Source organism: Alosa pseudoharengus, unplaced genomic scaffold, assembly GCF_046254945.1.
Source record: "Alosa pseudoharengus isolate Yale_2024_CS ecotype anadromous, Long Island Sound unplaced genomic scaffold, YU_APseudo_1.1 YU_APseudo_1.1_scf_14, whole genome shotgun sequence".
NCBI classification, from domain to species: Eukaryota; Metazoa; Chordata; class Actinopteri; order Clupeiformes; family Clupeidae; genus Alosa; species Alosa pseudoharengus.
The window spans coordinates 24,369,381-24,393,788 of record NW_027468609.1 but is presented as its reverse complement, the minus strand read 5'-3'; the positions used below and the strand labels follow the sequence as shown (position 1 = coordinate 24,393,788).

The window sequence follows — 24,408 nt, the reverse complement described above, 5'->3', positions numbered from 1 at the left end:
CATATTGCCGTGAATTATTACACAAAATGTTCATTAAATGCACGAAGAAGTATTCCTAGGTTAATGATTGATATGAATCATACAGTATGAAGGCTACAGTAGCCTAGCTAATGTTAACTAGCAGCATTAAAGGAAAATTCCGGTTTTTAGCACTTTAAGGCCGAAATTTTGATGATTGGTCCTGTCTCGACTTTTCTGACTCGTTTTGAATCGCCTTTGACTTCTCAGGGTGGCTGGCAATGGGCATACTGTAGTAGGCTCAAACATGTCCTAAAACAACCCTTAGTGTAAATGCGTGTTCATGTTACGACAACCTCTCTCTTAACAGCCTTTGAAGCCTACAGGATGTAATACTGCGAAATCAGTTTCATGTTTTTTTTTTTTTTACCATCGCGGAAATATAAACATCGTGCGAATAACGTCGCGGTGACCATTACAGGACGTCCACTCAAAGTCTCAGGGACGTCTTTCAGACCTCTCGAACACAGGTCCGCGGGACGTCAAGGGAACCCTACACAATGTTTAGGAGGTGACGTTCGCCAGGGGACCTTTAGGGGACGTCGCCAGGACTTTATTTTGTTTACTGGGAGGCTTGCCTGGTGTCCCTTTAACTTTTAAATACTCATACACAATGCATGGGGAAAGCATTAAATATTAACCTAGAATCATTTGAGAAGTTTCAAGGAAAAAAAATATTTCACAGACACATTTACTCTATTATCATGGAACTGTGCTGATACATACAGATACCATACAATCAGAAAAGGGGCATGTCTTTACCTCAGTTTGTGTCTGCGGTGTGTATGTGTGTGTGCTCTTGTGTATTTGTGTGTGTGTGTGTGTGTGTGTACGTACGTATGTGCGTGCGTGTGCTTTCGTGTGTGTGTGCTCGTGTGCTTTCATGTGTATGTGTGTGAGCATGTGTGTGTGATGTAACTGAGGACCGTGTAATAGAGTAAATTGGCTGTGAAAACTTGAGATCCCCAGGTAATACCATGCTGCACAAAGTGACAGGTGAACGGGCACACACGTGTGTGCATGACACACAAACTGATGCCAGCAAAAGATAGCGAGAGCACGATAACATGAGACAGGGTTAGAGAGAGAACGAAACAGGGGAGATTGCACCACATGGTCCACATTGATCTGTAAGTTTACATATTTTTACAAGTTTACAAAGCCATTTGCCCCATGTCATGAGACTAACATGTGCTGAAACTTAACACATATGCCTTTGAGCACTGAATATGTGCTTGATTGTGGTTAACAGTCTCTATTTGGAAACCCAAGCCTCCATTAAATCTTTAAGTAGGTTCTTCTTGTGATAGCTGTGGTTTTTGGGATAGTGTGACCAGACGAGTGAGAGTGGGTCTGCAGGTTTAAAAGATCGGGTGGACCGTATAACCGTTTTCGAGGTCTCAGTGTGGAGTCACTTACCATGGTGTTGCCAATAAGTCTTGTCTATCATGCCAGGTCATCTCCCTGATATCAGGCCCTTTTAAGCTAAAGGAAAATACCTTTCACTTATTGGTGGTATATTTCAGATGCCTTCAAGTTCTAAATTAGTTGCTCTTCAGAAAATACGTTTTTTTTCCTACTGATTTTGTATATTTTATTAAGTAGGCTAACAGCAAGGAGGTGACATGCTCGCTCTCTGCAAGTTTTGCACACTCTTTTGTGTGTGAGGTCATGAAGCGTCGTCATAGCGACTGGGAGTCGGTAACATGATGGCAGAACTGAGCCCTGAGGTGCCTCACCGAAATTCCAGAACAGATCATCTGTAGAGAAACGACACAGAATGCCGCGAAAAGAAACAGCAAGGAAATTGGAGGATGGTGAGTGAAGCATCAGTATGATGTGCAACCTGAGTTGAAATTAGTTACTGTTGAGGTGAAAATCAAACATTTAATTGAGATATTTTACATTTTAACTTTTTGTCTGATTTGACTATGACTATTTGAGTATGAAAACGTGTAGTCATTATTGTCATGGAAGTAACAGAAGAACAGAAATAACAGATAATAGTAGATTATTTTTTACTGATTGTTGTTATTATTTATTTTTTTTATATATAAATTGTAATTATTGTAATTGACCATTCTAAATGACTTGTTAGTGTACACAATGTTGCATTAAATTGTACAAGAAAGACAAATATACTTAGTTACGACTTGTTTCAAGCTGTCCATGCACTGGTATGTTCTGTGTTCCGCTAACCTGATTGCAGTGGGAATAGATATTGACGGCGAAGTGGGAACCGGGAGTGAGGGTGAGTTCAGATGATTGGAGATGATCTTTGTGCTTTGTTATTGTGCTTGTGTTTGTGAACAGATGGATTGGTGAACACGATGAGCATTGTGTTTATGACCTGCTATGTCTGTGTGTGTGAGAACCTGTTTCTAAAGTGAGTATGTCTCAGTGACTGTCATCTGATATGGGTGGTTGCCTCATGATGACCTGTGGCACAAGTGTAAGCAGTAAGGTGTAAGATTATTATGAGTTTAAGTTTAGTTAGTGAATGATCACTTACAGAATGTGTTTCTGGAATGAGTTTACTGAGGATGTTTCTTTGACTCTCCTCTGATACAGTATAAGAAGAGGTTGCTTCTTGATGATTTTGCAATAGTTTTTAAGGACTAAGTTTGTTTCTGAGTATAGGTCCAGTTGGTGAATGTCCATTTTTATGCATGCAGAGGACACCAAACCCAAGGCCAATGGTCGAGGAAGGCAAGCCGCGGGCAATAGGGGTAAGAAGATGGAGATCGAAGAGGCAGAGGATGATGAGGACGAAGATCCTCGGAACAAACGAGCGGCCAGCAGGAGGAAGGCGGGAAGGAAACCCAAGGAAACTGAGGACGAAAGCAAAGAGGCAGGGGGCAGAGGGAAGAACAAGAAGAGGGGAGGGAAGGGCAAAGGGAAAGGAAAAGGCGCTGATAAAAAGAAGAAGAAAGGCAATGGAAGCAGGTACAACACCATCTAACTGGGGTGAATTGTTAACAGGGGCTTGACTAGAAACTGAAGTATTCATGAAATGTGTGGTGAAAAAAGAGAAATGTAAATGTATTGACCTTGTCCCTCCCTTTTCTCATGAAAGCTCGGACTCCAATACCGATTCTGATGAGGAGGAGTCCATGTCCGAAGGAGAGATGGCCCGACTCACAGAGGAGATGGAGAAGAAGAGGAAGCTCGTTGCCACCATGAGAAACAAGCCATGGCGTATGAAACGCCGCTTTGCAGCTTTCAAGTAATGCACCATGGTGATAAAAAGTGGAATCCATGCCAAAATCAGAGGTTTAGGTGGTGGTGTCATTAGGTTATTATTCATTCTCTGTTTGAAGACTGCGTTGAAGACTACGTCTATTTGCGAGCAACTTTGTTAAAGATGATTAACATTATTTCAAACATAAAGTGGTTGGTTGGTTCTGGTTGCAAGTGAATTTAAACAGTTTTCAGTCAATAATCTACCTTGGTATGTGGGCAATATCAGATTATATGCTCTGAATAGAATGATGCCAACCACTTGTGAGAAAGCAGTATCAGCGGAAACCTTTGATGAAGTAGAAACTTCAAAGAAGAGTCACATTTCAGAACATCAGGTAAACTGGCACATCGTAGAGGAAGGAAGGGAAATTGTAGGTGTGAAGGCAGATGGACAGAAAGAACAATGAAAGAACGAGAAGAAGATAGACAATATCTAGAAATGAGAAAGAATTCTCAGAAAGTCAAATTCTATTCTTAGAAGATATGCTGACAAAAGCAGAGGAAATAAGACAGGCGCTGGGTATGCAAGAAAGAATGAAATGAAGTTTAAAAAGTCAAATGCATAATGGCAAATAGCCTTACATGCAAACCTTGGCATAGACTAGATGTTTTCAGATCATTCTCCAGCATTAAACCCTAAAGTGATATAACTGCACTAAATATTATGATTTTAATTGTGTATTTCCAGAGAGGCCCAGGAGTTTGTGGACAAATTTGAAGGTGCTCTGGGGGGGAAGGGCAAAGGAAAGGCATGGTTTGCCTACAAAATGATGATGAAGAAGGTAACAACATGTGTCTTGTCAATAGTGATTTTTTTGTATTTTGTATTGTGAGAACTGACAGATTTAGTTGGTAATTTCCTTATACCTTATTGGTTTACAGAAATGGATCAAGTTTCAGAAAGATTTTGAAATTTTCAAGACATCCCTCATACCATGGGATAAGAAGATCAAAGACGTGGAAAGTAATTGTTTCCTTAAACTTATTGTGCACTATTTGTCATGTTATTGTGACTAAAATGGCACAGAGAGTGTGTCATGGAATTAGACTCAGTCAATATCCCTCTCATGTAAAAGAACTGATTCACTTATTTGAAAAGAAGAAGATAATTGATGGAACTTATTTGAGGGAGAAAATATGACGGAAAGTACAGTCACAAAAGATACTGCCATCATGTGGAGAACTGTGGTACATCAACAATGTTAGCGCCCTTGTACATCTTTGTTCAATGCGTCTACATAAAATATTTACCTCTGCATAAAACATCTAGCTAATTTACTGAGGTAAATTTGTTGAAACTGGTTTGGATGCACTTTAATTCTATGTATTTGTGACTGGGTCTCCAGGTCACTTTGGGTCATCGGTGGCCTCCTACTTCATATTCTTGCGGTGGATGTTCAGTCTGAACCTGGTGCTCTTCAGCTTAACATTTGGGCTTGTGGTCATCCCTGAGGTCAGAGGTCACTCAGAGGTCACATTGTTGCTGTGTGTAGTGTAGTTTGAATGCATACATTAACATTTCTAATAGGTAATGTGATGACAGGTTCTAATGGGGCTACCATATGGATCCATACCTCGGAAAACAGTACCTAGAGCTGAACAGCCTACGGCTATGGATTACTCTGTTCTTATGAACTTCAATGTGAGTTAGCTAATACAGAATACTCCATCTAACCATTCTTGTATATTCAATAAATGCAATTTATATGTATTAGTAACTTCACTAATCTATCATAAAGCCCAGACAAATGTCAACATTCCCCTGTATATTTTTGTGATATATCTGTTCTATATATTATTCAAAAAGTCAAAGTGTTGGTTAAACTACACATCATTTTACATCTCTATATATAAATGTATTGCAGGGTTACTGCAAATACTCAGTGCTTTTCTATGGGTACTACAATGACCAGAGGAACGTTGGGCCTCTGAAATTCCCACTGCCACTCTCTTATCTATTGGTAGGGATTGGGAACTTTGGCTACAGCCTCGTGGTTATCATTACAACGTAAGTCCACCTATAGCACCAGTACAGACTGTTGAAGATATCGCATTTTCCTGTAATGTACAGTTAAAGTGGATATGAATTGAAAAGAAAAACATGTATGTTGTCCTGTTGTTCCATGTCAGAATGGCTAATGATCAGGATATCAACGAGGGTGAAGCGGATGATGAGTTCACTTTCTCCTGGAAGTTGTTCACCAGCTGGGACTTCCTTGTCTGCAATCCTGAGTCAGCGGATAACAAATACGCCTCCATCACCACAAGCTTCAAGGCAACAACACACACACTCACACTCTGTATTAATAGGGACAGTGGTAGTGTAGTGGCTAAGGAGCTGGGCTAGGATACAGTAGCAGTGTTTCTCATTGTGCGGCTCGTCAAGCTATAATTGGTGGCTTGCATCGTAGCTTTGGCGAGATTTCGCCAAATTTGATTTTGCTCATTTTGAGTAGGCCTAAACTGTTCGCCAAAGGCCATCATCTCTGGCCCCAGCTTGATAAAAACAAAAGTAGGCTCTGATTTAGCCTATAGTCTACTGTATGACTTCAACGAGGTGATCTTTAGTTTCGTTCTGCTTACATCTCACTGCTACTTGCAACGCCTTTGAATGCAATCCGCTGCCCTGTTTACCGGCAATGCTACAGCGGACTTAAACTGCCACCTCGTGGCGATAAGTTATAATACATTTCACGCAGCTGCGTGAATCACGGAAAGGGCGAATGAAGTGGCCAGTGGGACCCACTGTAGGCTATATGGTAACACAGCCAATAAATTTTTTCAAATGTGCTTCATAAACATACGATACTGCACTACAAAAAAACGCAAACATCTGAATTATACTTCTCCCTTCACCCAAATAATGAAGGTGAAAGGAAGTTATTAAAAGGAACACGCCTCCCAAAATCAGTAGTAATATATGTTCTTACCTTAACTTTCACGAGTTGAGTCATACCTCTCCCGCGCCGGTAGGTGCACTCAAACACTCTGTCGTGCGGCGCGAATGTGTTAGCATGTTGCTATGCTAGCGGGCTCTGCCGTGGCCGTAGAGGGAGGAACATAGCAGTAATCAAACACCTCCACGTTTTCCCTACTTAAATACAGTTGCACGAGTAGTTGATAAAAATGTGTACGTCACACAACATGAAACGTGGCGATTTTCCAAGCGAATAAACAGGAGAACTACAATGTGTGGCGCAATAGCACTTGGGAGTAGGCTACTTCGACCTAGCGTGATAATATTATTAACACCTAATTGTAGATCCTATCCACCACAGAGTTTAGAATCCATGCTGGATCGACCCTCAGCCTCTCCCTCCCCTCTGAGCGAGAGAGAGAGGCACACACACTAGATGTGAATGGGAGTCTTCAGAACAGGCTTGTCAGTCAACCTGACATAACAGTGTGTAAAGTAGCCTATAATGTGAATGACTGTTATTTTATCAAGGATTTCTTTCTTTTTGCAAAGAAAGTACAATAGGCATTAATTAGTAGGCCAGGAGCATGCTGAAATTATGTGGCAAATTGCGTTTTTTATTACAATGATAAAATTGTAAAAGGACGTGACCGAAGCTGAGGCAAGCCAGGCAATAGGCCTATAGGCCCGACGGTAATTGTAAAGCAATTTACAAAAGATTCACTGAACAAAAATGCTGATGTGGTACATGAAAATGTAGCTAAAAATGTGGAGAATGCAATGCAATCAAGCATTTTGGACGATATATTGTCACAAGCTGGCAGAATAGGCAACAGGCCGATGTACGTTTTATTTGGAGACTGTTTTGCGCGACAGAGACTGAGTTTGCTGCTGATATTCTGGGGATAGGCTACAACATAGCCAATGTACGACTTTAGCCTTTTAATATATTTGCTGCATTAGATCAGACTTTCTAGAACAGGCAAGGGCTTTCTAGCCTCACGTCAGCAGCGCTGCATCACCCATATAGCCTACATTAAAACAACCAGTGGATGGTGGGCGGGTGCGGTTTTGAAAATTGGTCAAAAAACTTTGGTGCTGATGGATGATAAGTTTTGCTATGCAGTTATGGTTGAAATAATAGCCCATCAGCCCATCTCTAGTGTGTGTGCCTCTCTCTCGCTCAGAGGGGAGGGAGAGGCTGAGGGTCGATCCAGCATGGATTCTAAACTCTGTGGTGGATAGGATCTACAATTAGGTGTTAATAATATTACCACGCTAGGTCGAAGTACTCCCAAGTGCTATTGCGCCACACATTGTAGTTCTCCTGTTTATTCGCTTGGAAAATCACCACGTTTTATGTTGTGTGACGTACACATTTTTATCAACTACTCGTGTAACTGTATTTAAGTAGGGAAAACGTGGAGGTGTTTGATTACTGCTATGTTCCTCCCTCTACGGCCACGGCAGAGCCCGCTAGCATAGCAACATGCTAACACATTCGCGCCGCGCGACAGTGTGTTTGAGTGCACCTACCCACGCGGGAGAGGTATGACTCAACTCGTGAAAGTTAAGGTAAGAACATATATTACTACTGATTTTGGGTGGCGTGTTCCTTTAAGCCTTAATAGTGCTTCCTAAAGGGGGTATTGTCACTGGAATTTGGTTTCTGAAGCAAACTTTCCCACTTTGAAACCACTTGCACAGAAAATGATGTCTTTCTTAATGAGCACATACACCTGTAAGTCAACATTTTCGACCATGAACACTATCAAGAGGAAACAGAGAAACGACTGACCCATACTCATCTTGAATGCCTCACTGTGATTGCAACAACAAACAAATATAACATAAGTCAAGGACATGCATGCCAGCTTCCGCTCATCCCAGTATTAAAGTAAATCTGGTCTTAAATGAAAATGTATTGGCTGTGTTATTTCTTTTTTTGTGGAATGTCCAATTCATATGTAGAAATGCACATTTGCAAAGGCGACTTAGTATATTGTCGTAAAAGTGGCTCTCCTTTTGATTTTGCACTGCCAATGTGGGTCTTGTGAAAAAAATAGTGAGGATCACTGCAGTAGCCTGAAAAGATGTGGGTTCAATTCCCGGCTTCCACTGTTGTGTCCTTGAGCAGGGCACTTAACCCTGAGTTGCTTTGGGGACAATGGCCCTTGTAATATAATTGACATATGTAAGTCACGTTGAATAAATTAATAAAAGTTCATTATTATTCAGACACATATACTAAAGACATCTGTCAATATCAGTGATGATGGATAAAACGACATAGCTGAATTGGCAAATGACCTTGTTTACTTCATCAATTTATTCACAACATGTAATATTTTGTTATAATCCTTCCTTTTACAAAGTATCACACAGGAATAGGGTTGGGTATCGTTTGAATTTGAACGATTCCGATTCCAATTCCGATTTCTTATTTCGATTCCGGTTCCTAACGATTCTCGATTCCGATTTTTTTAAGAGGCAGGGTCAAAAAAAGTTTAGGATATTTTAAATGAGCAAGCTAACCAACGGTCTTTCTCAGGGTATCTGCACATTTTCCAAGTGCAAATTTAAAGACTTTTAAGACCTTTTCAAGACATCTAAATGAAACTTAAGACTATACCACAGCAAAAAGATATATATGACTTTATGCAATAGTTTTTTTCCCCTACTAATTTTAACCCCCACTCCATTTTGGATGTCTACAGAAGTTACCAAATATATTTTGGCGAAAGAAAAATAATTGTGTGTGAATTACCTTCAAAGCTATAAATGCCCAATTTTAGGGTCTGGGCTGCTTGCTTTTGAAGCTGGCTGTGGTTTTGCTTACTGCTGAGGCTGACTGTTCTTCACCTGTGTCTGTAGTAGCCTAGGCTACTTGCCAAAGACATGTGCACTGGACTGGATTCCCTTCAATATTTTTTCAAAGTTAGACTAAGCTATTTACATATTTTAATAAGCCTACTTTATATAATGTACTATGTGCATCTATTGTCCAATATGCATCACAGCAAATTAAAGTTAATCCACTACTTTACTTTTTGCATACCAGTTGTATCTAAACCAACCAAAGCTTGACTGAATCGTAAACCATTGACTTGTTTTAAATTAATTAAGAGACAGGTCCTCCTCGCGTGATCCTGCTGAAAACTGCTGGTTTCATCTTAAGCACGCACGTATTATGAACGCACGTTTTTTTTTTTATGTAGCCAGTCGCCGACATTCAAAAAATATGCGGTTATAGTTCACAACTTTTGCTAAGTAGGCCTAGCCTACTGGGAAACGCTGGCAAGCAAGCTGCTGGCAGATATTACAGGTAGGCTATAACATTTTCTTCCAGGCTAGGCCAGCAACACACGCTGGAAAGATGCAAACATAATCAACTTAACATACAGTATTTCCTCCTGATTGCGACGCACTGCACATAATTTGAGCAGCAGTCTTCGCGTCCATAGTTTGTGAAACGATGCTGCATCCGAGCAACGATTTTAGATGCCAAGCGCAACTCCAAAAAGGAGAACAAATGAGCGTCCGGCTTGAGGCTGCGCCGGACGCCGGACAGGGCTTTTAAAATCAATATGTCCGGCCTAAATCCGAACGTATGGCCAACCTATCGCTCTTTCTCCCGCTCATTCTACCGTAGGCTTCCTCATTCCACGTAGGCTACCTGTATATCTCTCTGGCCTCAGCTACGGCATATTATTTTGTACATAGGCCTACTGTATTATTACCGTTTTCACACCTTTAACCACACCCGTGAAAAACATCTTCACTCTGCAACCACTACACTTCCTCCCGTAGCCTAATAGCCTAGTCACTTATACAATTGCGTTTTAAATACACGAAACTGGATTGAGACATCACTCGCTCTCTTGCACTCGCTGGCGGTCCCATACGCACATTTAATACCTCTCTTTTGAAAATTCAGTTGTATTTAAGACTATTTAAGGATTCGCGGGAACCCTGCTTTTGAATGAAATAGTCTGACCTTCTCCATGAATTTTAATTCTATGAACTATGCGCTTGGTGTGGTGTTCAGCCGTTTCTTCTTCCGGTCGGCGGACTGGGAATCGAAACTAGGAATCGAAATTTAAACTTTTGAACGATTCCGGGAAAATCGCAAAGATAGTCCCGGTTCCAACCAATACTCGATATTCGATACCCAAGCCTACACAGGAACAACCTCATGTGACGCTATTTTAAAATTGCAGGACTATGATTTTTGTTCTGGTTTTCATATGAGGATAGGCTATGATGTCGCTGTCATTTGTAAACTCTTGCAGGAGTCCATCGTGGACTTGCAAATGAGCCAGAAAGAAGAGAACATCCACCTGCGGAGGTTCCTGCGGGTGCTGGCGAACTTCATGATCACCTGCATCCTGGGAGGCAGCGGCTACCTCATCTTCTTTGCGGTCTCGCGGTCACAGGAGTTTGCCAACAGGGATGACCTTAGTTGGTACGAGAAAAATGAGGTACTGTGGATAAAACAATTATGATCTAAACATAAGAACATGTGATCTAAAATAAGCAAGGATTCTCCTTTATTTGGACCACTACATTGACCACTGCAACAGCTACCTAAATATATATAAAAATAGGTTTACTGGTGGCACTCTTAAAGTACAGAATATGAAATTGGTCAAATGATGTTGAATGAATGTGAATAGAATAGCTCATCCTTATGACTCTCCTCTGTTCTCCTGTCGTAACAGCTTGAGATCGTCATGTCTTTACTGGGCCTGGTGTGCCCTCCATTGTTTGAAACCATTGGTGAACTAGAGGATAACCATCCCCGTATTGCCCTCAAATATCAACTCAGTCGCGTATTTGCCCTCTTCCTAGGCAACCTCTACACCTTCCTCTTTGCTCTGTTTAACGATGTCAACAACAAGGTAAGCCACGGTCACGTGCATGTGTGTATGTGTACATCCATGTTTGTCTGTGAAACAGAAGTGCTGAATGTGTCCCTTGGTCACGTGCATTTCTAAAAACAAGAGCACAGAGAATGCCCCATTACCATGAGTGATGGGGCAGCCATGATAGTTTAGCCTGATATTGAGACTCATTCATTTTTAATGAGCAAGAATATTGACAAGACTGGTCTTGCTGTATTGTAGTTGACACCATGCTATGATGTTGCATAATGTTATACAGTTATTTTTTTCCCCATTATATATTCATTGTGTATGCTGTCTCACTACAACAATTCCCAGTGACTTTAGTAGATGTGGTAATGAAGACTATTCTTGTCTATTCTATTCTATTCTATTTAAATGTCTTTTGTGTTGCAGATTGAGGAGGAAGTAAACATTAAGAATAACTCAGTTTGGTTCCTGAAGGAGTACCTAGCCAACTTCTCCATGTACAACAACGACTCTGAGGCCACCGCTCCGCCCATCAACCCTGCTGATGCCATCCGCGGACCGTGTTGGGAGACTGGTGTTGGAGTTGTAATTCTAACCATTTAGTTGGCCTCTGACATGCTATCTATTATGTTACTGTTTCTGTCCATTAGAATAACATCAGTTATATTCTCATACCACACCAAGTCCATTACCTTGAAAGCACTGAAAGGTGATATGGTTTAAAAATGGGCTTACATTTCCACTTAACAGTAAAGACAAAAGAAAGGTTCCATCTTGTTTGTCTGCAACAGTGTCACACACTGGATGTGCACTTGCACAGTCCCAATGAGAATAAAAAAGGCAAATACAACACAGAGAAGAATATGGTTACAATTAGCAGTGAATGGTTTAAAAGGTTCACCTCACTGCCACTAGGAAACTTTAACAATCAGTTAAAGGCACACCCTTACCCTTATATTTGGTTAAGATCCAATTCAGCCGAGGTTCCCAAACTTAAGACTACTTATCTGACTATAAGATTTAATTTCTAAAAATCTTCAGCGACCCACCCAAACATTTATTCACAACTCTGAGACGAGACTAATATAAAGTATTTCCTTATCATTTATTTAATGGAATTTGAATAATTACGCATGCATCGTGATGCAATAAACTAAGCCTATTACAACTACCACTCCATTATACTGTAAGACACTTCAGTGTAGCGTTACCCATAATCCGACAACCCCATCAAATATGTTTCAGATCAACATCAAATGAACGTCAGTTTGAAGAATATATTTAATTTGCTTTTATTACTGCTTTTATTACTAGGTACTTTTGAATTGAAGCCATTTAAAGGTGCTCTAAGCGATGCCACGCGTTTTTTAGGCTAAAACATTTTATGTCACTTACGGCAAACATCACCTAACCAACCACTAGCTGTCTGTGTCCTGAATACACTGTAAAAAACGTGATCTCTGGACACCCCAGGCTCCAAAAACGGCAACAAAAACAACCTGGGCAAACCTAGCCCATAAAAACATAACAAACTGTTCCAGCAAATCACAGACGAGATGCACGTTTAGGAGAGTTTCAATTGCACAGGAGCAGCACGGGAGGGAAGGGGAGGAAGTAGCGAGCTATCTCTCTGTTTTGTTTGAAAGTCAACAGAAGTGACGTTACTCAGCATCGCTTAGAGCACCTTTAAAGGGACACCAGGCAACGTTTTAGTCTTAATTAATCATCTTCGTAAGTCGGTATATGGTTAAATGACTCATTACGGGGCGAATGAAGGCTCTCTCGCCCGCCCCTACTGCCTGTAGGAAGAATATCACACTTGCAAGTTCGGTGTATCCGACCCGCTGAGCTTTAGTCTCACAAAGTCTCAGACATCGCGAGAAGCAGGATCAGTTTACATCCTGCATCCCCAGCACAGAGGCAGGCTAATGAAACACTAGCGATTGTTGCAAACGTGTGTATAATGGCAGAGCCGGCGAATAAGCAGCGAAAACCCTTGACGGAAGATGCGAAGAAAAGGAAAGGAGCTTCAGACCGAACAAGGGCTTGTACACGTATCGACACGTACAGACGGTAGGGGGAGCTTCATAGAGAAAAAGCATTAGGCTTGCCTGATATCCCTTTAATCATTAACTTTTTCAACATTTCAAGCTTAATTACAAAATGTTAAATAAAATATAGCTGCAAGTAGCAATGAGGGGTCCAAGCAGTCAGTTCAGCAGTCCAAATTTGCCATGTAACTCAATGCGGTTGCATCAGGTATATAGCATTAAGCAGTCACAGCAAGTTCCATGCCAAACAACCCAAGATTGGCTGAGTTACAAGGTAATTTCCTGTTTGGCAGCTTCGCCACCAATTTCGATTGGCTGTTACAGGCATATGCTTTTGTCAATTGTTCCAGAAAATTAAACACTGATAAGGCATGGTCTGAAGATGGTCTGTGCCAATTTTGGTGAAAATCAGATGACATTGTGACCTGTGAAAACTTTTTAGTGTTTTTGATTAAATCCAATATGGCGGCCGAATCAATTATGTTGACACAAGTTGGCCTGGGTCAGCCTAAGGACATCCAAAAGTACTACCAGACACCACTAGTATGTTTTAATTCCAAACACATCAACAGCTACAGGCCAAAATGCATTTTTGCTAATTACAGCGCCCCCTAGAGGTCAAAGGTCAACAGATTTTTTGAGTGCCCTACTGATGGGGTTATAAGTCCATGTACTAAATTTGGTTATGACAGATGAAAGGGTTGCTGAAATATGAGCTCACTTCCTGTTTGGCGGCTTCGCCGCATATTTTGATTGGCTGTTATGGGCAAACGGTTTTAGTTCCGAAGATGAAAATCGATAACTTTCGTCCGGCTTGGTCTGAAGATGTTATGTGCTAAGTTTCGTGAAAATCGGACAAACTATGTGAGGCGTGAAACTTTTTAAAGGTTTTTGAAAAAATCCAAAATGGCGGAAAATCCATCATGGCGGAAATTGACGTCATAGGGTGCGTTGAACTCGGCTTGATCCAAGGATTCCAACGATACCTCATCTTTGGCAATTGGGCATACGAGTCAAAAGTTACGTGCGTGAACGCACGTCCAACTTTTGCCTGTTGGTGGCGCTAGAGCGCTGGAGGTGCCGGCATGAAACTTGGTGAAATTAATTATTGGACTATCCCCAATCAGTGTGCCAAATTTCACAACTTTTGACCAGTCGGTTCTATGGGCTGCCATAGACTTCAATGGTGGAAGCGTAATAATAGGGAAGAAAACATAGAATCACTATGGGTTGCCTCGCAGCTTCGCTGCTTGGCCCCCAATAAAATAAATAATGTAGGCTACCTCTCACAGCCCATCTGCAACACCTTGACTGTCTACCATTGGGCCACGACTAGGGTTGGGTATCGTTTGAATTTGAACGATTCCGATTCCAATTCCGATTTCTTATTTCGATTCCGGTTCCTAACGATTCTCGATTCCGATTTTTTTAAGAGGCAGGGTCAAAAAAAGTTTAGGATATTTTAAATGAGCAAGCTAACCAACGGTCTTTCTCAGGGTATCTGCACATTTTCCAAGTGCAAATTTAAAGACTTTTAAGACCTTTTCAAGACATCTAAATGAAACTTAAGACTATACCACAGCAAAAAGATATATATGACTTTATGCAATAGTTTTTTTCCCCTACTAATTTTAACCCCCACTCCATTTTGGATGTCTACAGAAGTTACCAAATATATTTTGGCGAAAGAAAAATAATTGTGTGTGAATTACCTTCAAAGCTATAAATGCCCAATTTTAGGGTCTGGGCTGCTTGCTTTTGAAGCTGGCTGTGGTTTTGCTTACTGCTGAGGCTGACTGTTCTTCACCTGTGTCTGTAGTAGCCTAGGCTACTTGCCAAAGACATGTGCACTGGACTGGATTCCCTTCAATATTTTTTCAAAGTTAGACTAAGCTATTTACATATTTTAATAAGCCTACTTTATATAATGTACTATGTGCATCTATTGTCCAATATGCATCACAGCAAATTAAAGTTAATCCACTACTTTACTTTTTGCATACCAGTTGTATCTAAACCAACCAAAGCTTGACTGAATCGTAAACCATTGACTTGTTTTAAATTAATTAAGAGACAGGTCCTCCTCGCGTGATCCTGCTGAAAACTGCTGGTTTCATCTTAAGCACGCACGTATTATGAACGCACGTTTTTTTTTTTTATGTAGCCAGTCGCCGACATTCAAAAAATATGCGGTTATAGTTCACAACTTTTGCTAAGTAGGCCTAGCCTACTGGGAAACGCTGGCAAGCAAGCTGCTGGCAGATATTACAGGTAGGCTATAACATTTTCTTCCAGGCTAGGCCAGCAACACACGCTGGAAAGATGCAAACATAATCAACTTAACATACAGTATTTCCTCCTGATTGCGACGCACTGCACATAATTTGAGCAGCAGTCTTCGCGTCCATAGTTTGTGAAACGATGCTGCATCCGAGCAACGATTTTAGATGCCAAGCGCAACTCCAAAAAGGAGAACAAATGAGCGTCCGGCTTGAGGCTGCGCCGGACGCCGGACAGGGCTTTTAAAATCAATATGTCCGGCCTAAATCCGAACGTATGGCCAACCTATCGCTCTTTCTCCCGCTCATTCTACCGTAGGCTTCCTCATTCCACGTAGGCTACCTGTATATCTCTCTGGCCTCAGCTACGGCATATTATTTTGTACATAGGCCTACTGTATTATTACCGTTTTCACACCTTTAACCACACCCGTGAAAAACATCTTCACTCTGCAACCACTACACTTCCTCCCGTAGCCTAATAGCCTAGTCACTTATACAATTGCGTTTTAAATACACGAAACTGGATTGAGACATCACTCGCTCTCTTGCACTCGCTGGCGGTCCCATACGCACATTTAATACCTCTCTTTTGAAAATTCAGTTGTATTTAAGACTATTTAAGGATTCGCGGGAACCCTGCTTTTGAATGAAATAGTCTGACCTTCTCCATGAATTTTAATTCTATGAACTATGCGCTTGGTGTGGTGTTCAGCCGTTTCTTCTTCCGGTCGGCGGACTGGGAATCGAAACTAGGAATCGAAATTTAAACTTTTGAACGATTCCGGGAAAATCGCAAAGATAGTCCCGGTTCCAACCAATACTCGATATTCGATACCCAAGCCTAGCCACGACCCACACTTTGGGAAACACTGTGTTAGAGGATACACTGTGTTAGAGGATCGAGATATAGTGACCCTCTACCTGGTATGAAAATGTAATCAGTACTTAGGTATTCTGTGTGAGTGGACACAAACACACACACAGAAGGACTGAGTTACAATACTCTCTGCCCCCACAAGGATAATAAAAATGATTATTTTGATGTTTTATAATTAAAGGCTAATAATATGAAGCCTATTTCAGTCTAAAGTACCTCTTTACCTGTTAATCTAAAGTACTTCTGTCATTCACAGGAGTTTATGAAGCTGACTGTTTCAGACATCCAGGTGACCTACATGACTATTTTCATAGGTGACTTCCTACGGGCCTTCATTGTGAGGTTTCTCAACTACTGCTGGTGCTGGGACCTGGAGGCAGGATTTGTGAGTCTTAATTTCTTAGCAGATTCTGTGAAGAGTTATTATTTTCCTTGGTCATGGAGGAGCACAGTTAAAATCTCTCAAGTACTCTGCATGTTTCTATTTTCAAGGGTTATAGATAACACATGCTTTGTCATGTCAACCAGAAGAATCTTTAAGGGAATAATACATTAGTTTTGTCAATGACATTCTTTGTTTGGTTGGGAGCAAGCCTAAATCAAATCTAACACCCATCATCAATCCTTTTACTGTTTTAATGAGCAAATACATTTTTATGTAAAGTACTTCTTTGGAAACTTTGGAACACATTTCAAAATCATGAGTGACATGGGTGCACTTAACTTAACTACTGTACCTTCATACTGTCTAGCCATCATATGGAGAGTTTGATACCAGTGGCAATGTCCTGGGGCTGATCATCAATCAAGGAATGATCTGGTAAGTTTTAAAACCCTAAAGCTGAACTTGCTGAACACTTATCCCTAGCTATCTGCATAAGTCTCCCTACAAATGAGTTTTCCATACCCTTGTTTTTTTATGATCAATAATCTCCCCTTCAATTCTGTCAGGATGGGTGCATTTTATGCCCCTGGTTTGGTGGGACTCAACGTCTTACGTCTGCTGAGCTCCTTGTACTACCAGTGCTGGGCTTTAAAGTGCTGTAACGCGCCCCACGCGAAAGTCTTCAAGGCCTCCAAGTCCAACAACTTCTACATGGGCCTCCTCCTCCTCATTCTCTTCCTCAGCCTGCTGCCTGTAGTCTTCAGCATGATGTCTCTGCTGCCCTCCTTTGATTGTGGTCCTTTCAGGTACAGGATAATGTGTTGGAGTATGGAGGGAGGAGGGACGTGGTAGCGTAGTGGCTGAGGAACTGAGCTAGCATACAGTAGCCAGACAGGTTGTGGGTTCAAGTTCCTACTGCCACCATTGTGCCCTGAAGCAAGGCACTTAACCCCAAGTTGCTCTGACTAGGCTGGCCCTTGTAATAATTGACATAAGTCGCTTTGGATTAAGCATCAGTCAAATGAATAAGTTATAGTTACCCTCTCGTACTAACACACGTGTGCACATATATATGCCAACCATGAATTCTTTGCGCTGACGTAGTCATGTTTTTAGTATTCTTCAGTAATCTTTCACTATTCCATCTGAGAGTCACTAATACAGCTCATAGTTCAGCACATAGACAGAAAAAAGATGATCAATCAAAAACCAAAACAATGGTGTGGTATGAACCAAAGCTCATTAACACTTCACTTTTGCTGTTCCCCTCCATTCCTCCTATAGTGGTAAAGCAAAGATGATGGATGTTCTCATGGAAACAATTGCCCTGGACCTGCCGGCCTTCGTAGGGACGCTGGTTGGTGTGGCGTCAGACCCAGGGCTCATCATACCAGCTGTTCTGCTCATGGTGTAAGTGAATAGACAGTAATGTCTATGAGATGTCAAAAACTGTCTCATGCATCGACACGATCCTACTGCAATAACCAAGTGATTCAACCTGACATAATCCTTTTTCAGAAGTGTTTACAGTACAATGTGATGAAAGTAGATGCAAAAACTTTTCGTATTACATTTATAAAGTGGACACTTTGCAGTCAAATTGCATGTACTATGTGACACAGACGTGAGAGGAGATATATAACTCCTCGGTGATGATCTTTTATGGTAATGTAGCGGGAGCGAGGAGTTACTACGCTACTAAAGTGTGTGTGATGTGTGTGTGTATGTGTGTGTGTGTAGGTGTGTATTATAATGTTCAGTCTACTGCCCAGGAGAGGCACTTACCTTAACAAATAAACAGCGCTATAAACTAGGTGTGTATTTATTATAATATAACAATAGACTATAACTAGACTGCATTTCCGACGGAAACTGCGAAAGTGTGCTTGCCCTGGTCCGGTCACCAACGTGAGCAGACAGTGGCACACGCTATACTGAACCTGGCTTGATCCAAGCATTCTAACAGTGCCTTTCAGTGTTGAAGCAGTGGCAATACCTCAAAAGCTCTAGTGGAGGGCTATTCAACTATTGGCTTGCGGGGTGAATGTGGTTTGTTGGATTTTACCTCTGGCCTGCCTTCGAATTTAGCTTCTATGACTAACAGTGTTGCGCGGGTTTGGTCGCAAGCGGCCCGCGGTCGCCCGATATTTTAATCAACCCGACCGCAACTCGGACCGCGAATATTAATTAGGACAAAATTATACCCGACCCGCGATCCGACCCACTTATTTACAAAAGGTGTGCTTTTGGAATATCACATGCAGTGTGACAGTATAGGCCATTTCTGTAAATCAAACTAATTTATTTGCGAAACTTTATGTAGTAGAACTACACGCAGTAGGCATGCAGGACATTTGCGCAGGAGAGCTAATGAGAATAAGAGCACAAGCACGCACGCAACCACCAAGGATTAGAACACTAGGATAAGATTTGAAGGCCATGTACATCTTACATACATCTTTCTTTCGAAAACAGAAATGGTGAGGCAAGGTAGGCAAAAGAGATACATTGCTGGTCAAAACGTTAGCGTAATGCTGAATGAAGCACAAAGCTTTACTAAAGCACATCCACTGTTTAAAGTCACAAACACAACGAACTAAGGTAACTTTTATGCATGCGCGAACCTATACATACCGGTAGATATGGCTGTGTAGTCTGTGCCATAACATTTATTCCTGCAGGCTGCCCGTTTTGGCTGTCATACTTTTAAATGGCTTCGCAAGAAGTAGGCCTATAGACCATAACTTGTACTACTGTCATCTTCTTTAAGAACTTTTCCCAATATTTCCCATAGCCTATATTGCTTTCCCTGAAGGGGTGTCTTTATTATTTTAACTCGCGTCTTCAGCTTCTTTACTGTTGACTTTACTGTATTGATGCTTTACTGTATTGATGCTAGCCTTCTCGTGATTTTCTAAGTAGGCCTATTTGTAGAAAATATATATTTCATTAATTTTAACTGACCCGTCCGCAAATGACCCGAATATCATTAAAATATTTTGTTTATGACTTATAACCGCTTAATTTCGGGCAGACCGCGCAACACTGATGACTAAGATCAAATCAATAAAATAAAACGACAGCAGTGATTGGCTGCAAAAATAAACTAGACTGCATTTCCGAGGAACTGCGAAAGTGTGCTTGCGCTGGTGCGGTCACTAACCTGGCATAATCAAAGAATTCTAACAGTGGTTAATTTTCAAAATCGGGCGTACAGGTCAAAGGTTACATGCATTAACATACCCGAAATGCCAAAACACATTTTTGCTAGTTGCAGCGACCCCTAGGTCAAAAGGCACCAAATTAGACGTGTCCTCACAATGGAGTCCCGAGTCCCTGTACCAAGTTTTGTTTTGAGAAATGAAAGTGTCGCTTAGATATGAGCTAAGTTCCTGTAACTCTAGCGCCCCCCTAGTGGTTGAATGTCACCAAATTTACTGTGTGTTCTCAGGATGGGGTCCCGAGTCTATCAGGCTTGTGCAAAATTCCGAATTTTAGAATGGATCTCCATTCAATTCACGAATTGGAATTTGAATTGAATTAGCTCCGCCCCACAGGAAGTTGAATTTGAATTGGAATTGGAATGACAGGAAGTGGAATTAAATTCATGGCAATTCAATGCAATTCCACAGTCAAACAACAGGAAGAATGTTTTGAATATCACATGCATTCAGTTTTGGGAAAGTTACTTTGGATTGTAAAATTGAATAGCTATTCTTACTTAAAATGTTTAGTTAGTATAACTCAGTTTTTGTCTTTTGTTGATTATGTTGATTTTGCTTTTTGAGATAACTTGGCTAAAAGGAGTAATTTAAGGGAACATGATCATTTAAATTGAGTAAACTATACTTGAATTGCTTAAGTTTTGCTACACTGTGAAGTTAGTTAGTTAGTTAACCTTACTTAACATGTTAGTTAACTGTAGTTTAAAAAAAAAAAAAACATGCAAACCGATTGCCTTGAAATTACAGACTAATCTGGGATAGGAATTCGAAGTTGTGCAAACAAATGCTTACTTTGTGTAGTACACTTACACTAAGGAGAATTCCTATTAAACCTAACTTGGTCATTACAAGTAAAGTATATTGTGTAAACACAAGGTGTGCTAACTGATGTTACATTCTGCACTTCCAGAATGCCACTGCCCTGGCCCACATATTTGTAAAGATATCACATATTAATCCTTACTGAAATTCAATCTTAAATTATAAGTGACAGTAACAAATATACAAATATATACTGTTGGTGTGTATTTATGTGGATGACTATCCAAAACACTCTAATGCTGTGGGTAGAACTTCAGCAACATGTTACATTGGTATTTTGTTTTACTACACTCTGAAAGTACTGCACAATGAAGGGGAGACCTCACTATGTACCACCAATATGTGGGACACACCTGGGTTTGTCCAGCGGTTCAGGGAACCCCCTAATCTTTGATGTCCACAGTGAGTCAGGACTTTGTTTTACCACTTCATTCAAAGGCCTGATTTTGGCATTTCAGTGTATCCATGATGTTGTGAAGGCATTGGGTTTGATATTAATATCCTGACCAGAGAGGAGAGTGCATGTAATGGACAGCCACTAACACCACCATGTCAAATAGCAACATAAGTTTGCAAGGAGAGCACCCATAAAAATCCTAATCAAGCTCACATTTAGCCTCAGTAACTTAGCAGAGACAGGGTACCTGTATGTATGGTTTCCAGCTACAGATCTGTGTCTGTCTATAACTGTCAGCACTAGTTCTACTCACAGGTTTGGTCTGTTTTGGATAGTCATTGATGGGGTGATGTATCAATATAAATCACATATCAATTACACAACACTATATATAGCCTTTAGTGTCACTGTCACTTTGTTATTGTAACTTAAGATTGAATTTCAGGAAAGATTAATATGTGATCCCTTAAACAATATGTAGGCATTCTGGTATTCTGGAAATGCATTTTTGTCATATCAGTTAGCTGAACTGTGACATTAGTTTAGCACAACTTCATTAGCACAACTTCAATACACCTTTTGTGTTAAAGGACAATTCCGGCGCAAAATGAACCTGGGGGTTAATAACACATTTTTACGAGTTCGACCGTTCGCTGGGATTTATTTTCATGCTAGTCGAATGTGACCAGTTTTATTGCAAACCGCTAATTAGTGTTTAACGCTAGCCTTCGGGGCACACGTACAGTAGAAAGAAATCGCTATTTCTATACCACTAACAAGGCTCAAAATAGCACCACACTTACACAATAGCATAATGAGGGTCTCTACATGTAAACCGAAGCATTGAGAACTTTGTAAGTGTACAGGCAGTTTATTAAAAAGAAACACATTACCGTTCACGTCTGGTTCACATACAGGCAGGCGCCTTGGGAAAACGAAACTCTGGGATGTGAAGTGAATCTCATGTGAAACGTTGTTGCTGAAAGAAAGGACTGTGCAAAAGAGAAGCACTGAACGCAACAGGAGACATAAGAGATGGCAGCTATTTGAACGAATTTGAAGACATCGAGGATGAACCCTTATTGGACGTCGGAATATAGCCTACCAACGAAGAGCTGCGGAGCTCCGTGAAAGGGCTATGAGAGAGAGAGAGAGCTACCTGTAGTCAATGCTGCACACAGCCTCGCACTTCTAGAAACTGTAGGCTACCTGCGGACATTGTGAAGCTATAGCCACCGAAGAGGAGTGCCTGTGTTGCATGGAGTGGGACCTGTTGCGTCTTGACCCCCAAGAGACGCAGTGTTTTGTAGAGTCTGAAGATTCCCCCTCATTGATAAACAGGGCTGTAGTTGAAACTTTTTTCCATGTCCCGAAAAGAAATTGGAGGCGGCGATCCATACCAGAGAGACCAGATGGACATCCACTAAGTAAGTACACTATACAAGTTATGTTACATCGGAGCTTATTTCTGATAGGCCTATATTGAGCAAATTACATGATTTTAGTTCACATCGCCTGCCTGTATATGTGAACAACCAGACGTGAACGGTAATGTGTTTCTTTTTAATAAACTGCCTGTACACTTACAAAGTTCTCAATGCTTCGGTTTACATGTAGAGACCCTCATTATGCTACTGTTTAAGTGTGGTGCTATTTTGAGCCTTTTTAGTGGTATAGAAATAGCGATTTCTTTCTACTGTACGTGTGCCCCGAAGGCTAGCGTTAAAAGCTAATTAGCGGTTTGCAATAAAACTGGTCACATTCGACTAGCATGAAAATAAATCCCAGCGAACGGTCGAACTCGTACAAATGTGTTATTAACCCCCAGGTTCATTTTGCGCCGGAATTGTCCTTTAAATAAACATACAGTATACTTTACTTGTAATTGTAATGACCAAGTTAGTTGAAATAGCAATTCTGTGTACTGTACTGTAAGTGCACTACACTAAGTGAGCATTTGTTTGCACAACTTGACATTACAGACAAATCTGGAATGGGAATTGCATAGACAATCAGTTTGCATGCTTTTGTTAACAGGTTAACTAAGATTATAAACTAATTTTACAGTGTAGCACAAACTTCAGCAATTCAAGTATAGTTTACTTTATTGTTCACTTTTCTACCTCAAAATGAAGTAACACTCATTTTACGCAAGTAATCTCAACAAAAGACAAAACCTGAATTCTACTTACTATAACATTTTAAGTAAGTAAAACTATTATGTTTTACAGTGTGGAAATATAATTTGTTACTGTTTTAAGTTACAAGTTGTGTGTTTAATGCTATCATATCTGACATATACTGTGAGGGTTCATTGTAAAACACTACCCTTAAATTATATGAATTTCTTCGAATTTCATTGAATTTCAATTCTACTTCCTTTAATTCAAATTCGAATTGTAATTCTACATCCTGTTTTTGACCTTAATGCAAATTCAATTCAAATTCAAGAATTGAATTGGAATTTAGGAGTCATTCTCAATTCAATTCTGAATTGTGCACAAGCCTGGAGTCTATGCACCAAGTTTGGTATCGATACGTGAAAGCGTTCCTGAGATATGACCAACTTCCTGTTTTGAGGCTACGGATTTTGTTTGGCTGTAACGGCTGAGACTGGTAAACGCTTTTGAAAATCAAAAATCCTTCTGATAAGATTTGTCAGGCTACAGAGGAATTGACCAATGGCAGCAGTTAGCTGGTGTGCAAAACACACCAAACCAACAAACAAAGACCTTAACTTTACACATGATGGCAGAGCTACTCTACAAACTGATAAACATCACAAGAGTCATAGTGAGGGTCATTAAAGTGATGACTTACGTTAACTCAAAGACGCAAACAAAGCAGGACACACTGGAGTGCTGGGTTGAGATGAACAAAAGAGTCAACTTGGGGCGAGCAAACAATTTATCCTGGTCTGAGCCCCTTCTCCGGAGCTACAGGGTTTCCCAGCAGGTAAACTGGGCGTGGTTAGGTGGCAGAGCACAAACAATCCTGCAATTTCTCCACAGCACTTTCACCTCAAGGACTTTGTGCAGATTTAAATGTACATTCGAAAATGAGAAACTATATAATAATAATAAAATATATATATATATAAACTTAGGGAGTCTTTCACCAACAGTATTCTAACAATACTCTATTGTAGTTTGCTAACCACCACAACCCAACAGTATTCTAACAGTACTCTATTCTAGTGTTCTAATCTCCACAACCCAATAGTATTCAAACAATACTCTATTCTAGTGTGCTAACCTCCACAACCCAACAGTATTCTATTCTAGTGTGCTAATCTCCACAACCCAATAGTATTCTAAC

General features: G+C 40.7%; 1 protein-coding gene across 1 annotated transcript; it reads left to right on the top strand.

The window, feature by feature from the left end:
• The first annotated feature begins 3,167 nt into the window (after positions 1–3,167).
• LOC143123131 (transmembrane channel-like protein 2-A) lies at positions 3,168–18,061 on the top strand. Its single transcript, XM_076284301.1, has 14 exons — positions 3,168–3,244; positions 3,950–4,043; positions 4,144–4,225; positions 4,608–4,714; positions 4,805–4,903; positions 5,127–5,269; positions 5,392–5,536; positions 10,471–10,659; positions 10,900–11,079; positions 11,479–11,637; positions 16,519–16,647; positions 17,015–17,082; positions 17,214–17,453; positions 17,932–18,061. The coding sequence occupies exons 1-14, from the start codon at positions 3,168–3,170 to the stop codon at positions 18,059–18,061; spliced, it is 1,842 nt and encodes a 613-aa protein (XP_076140416.1).
• Positions 18,062–24,408: the final 6,347 nt, after the last annotated feature.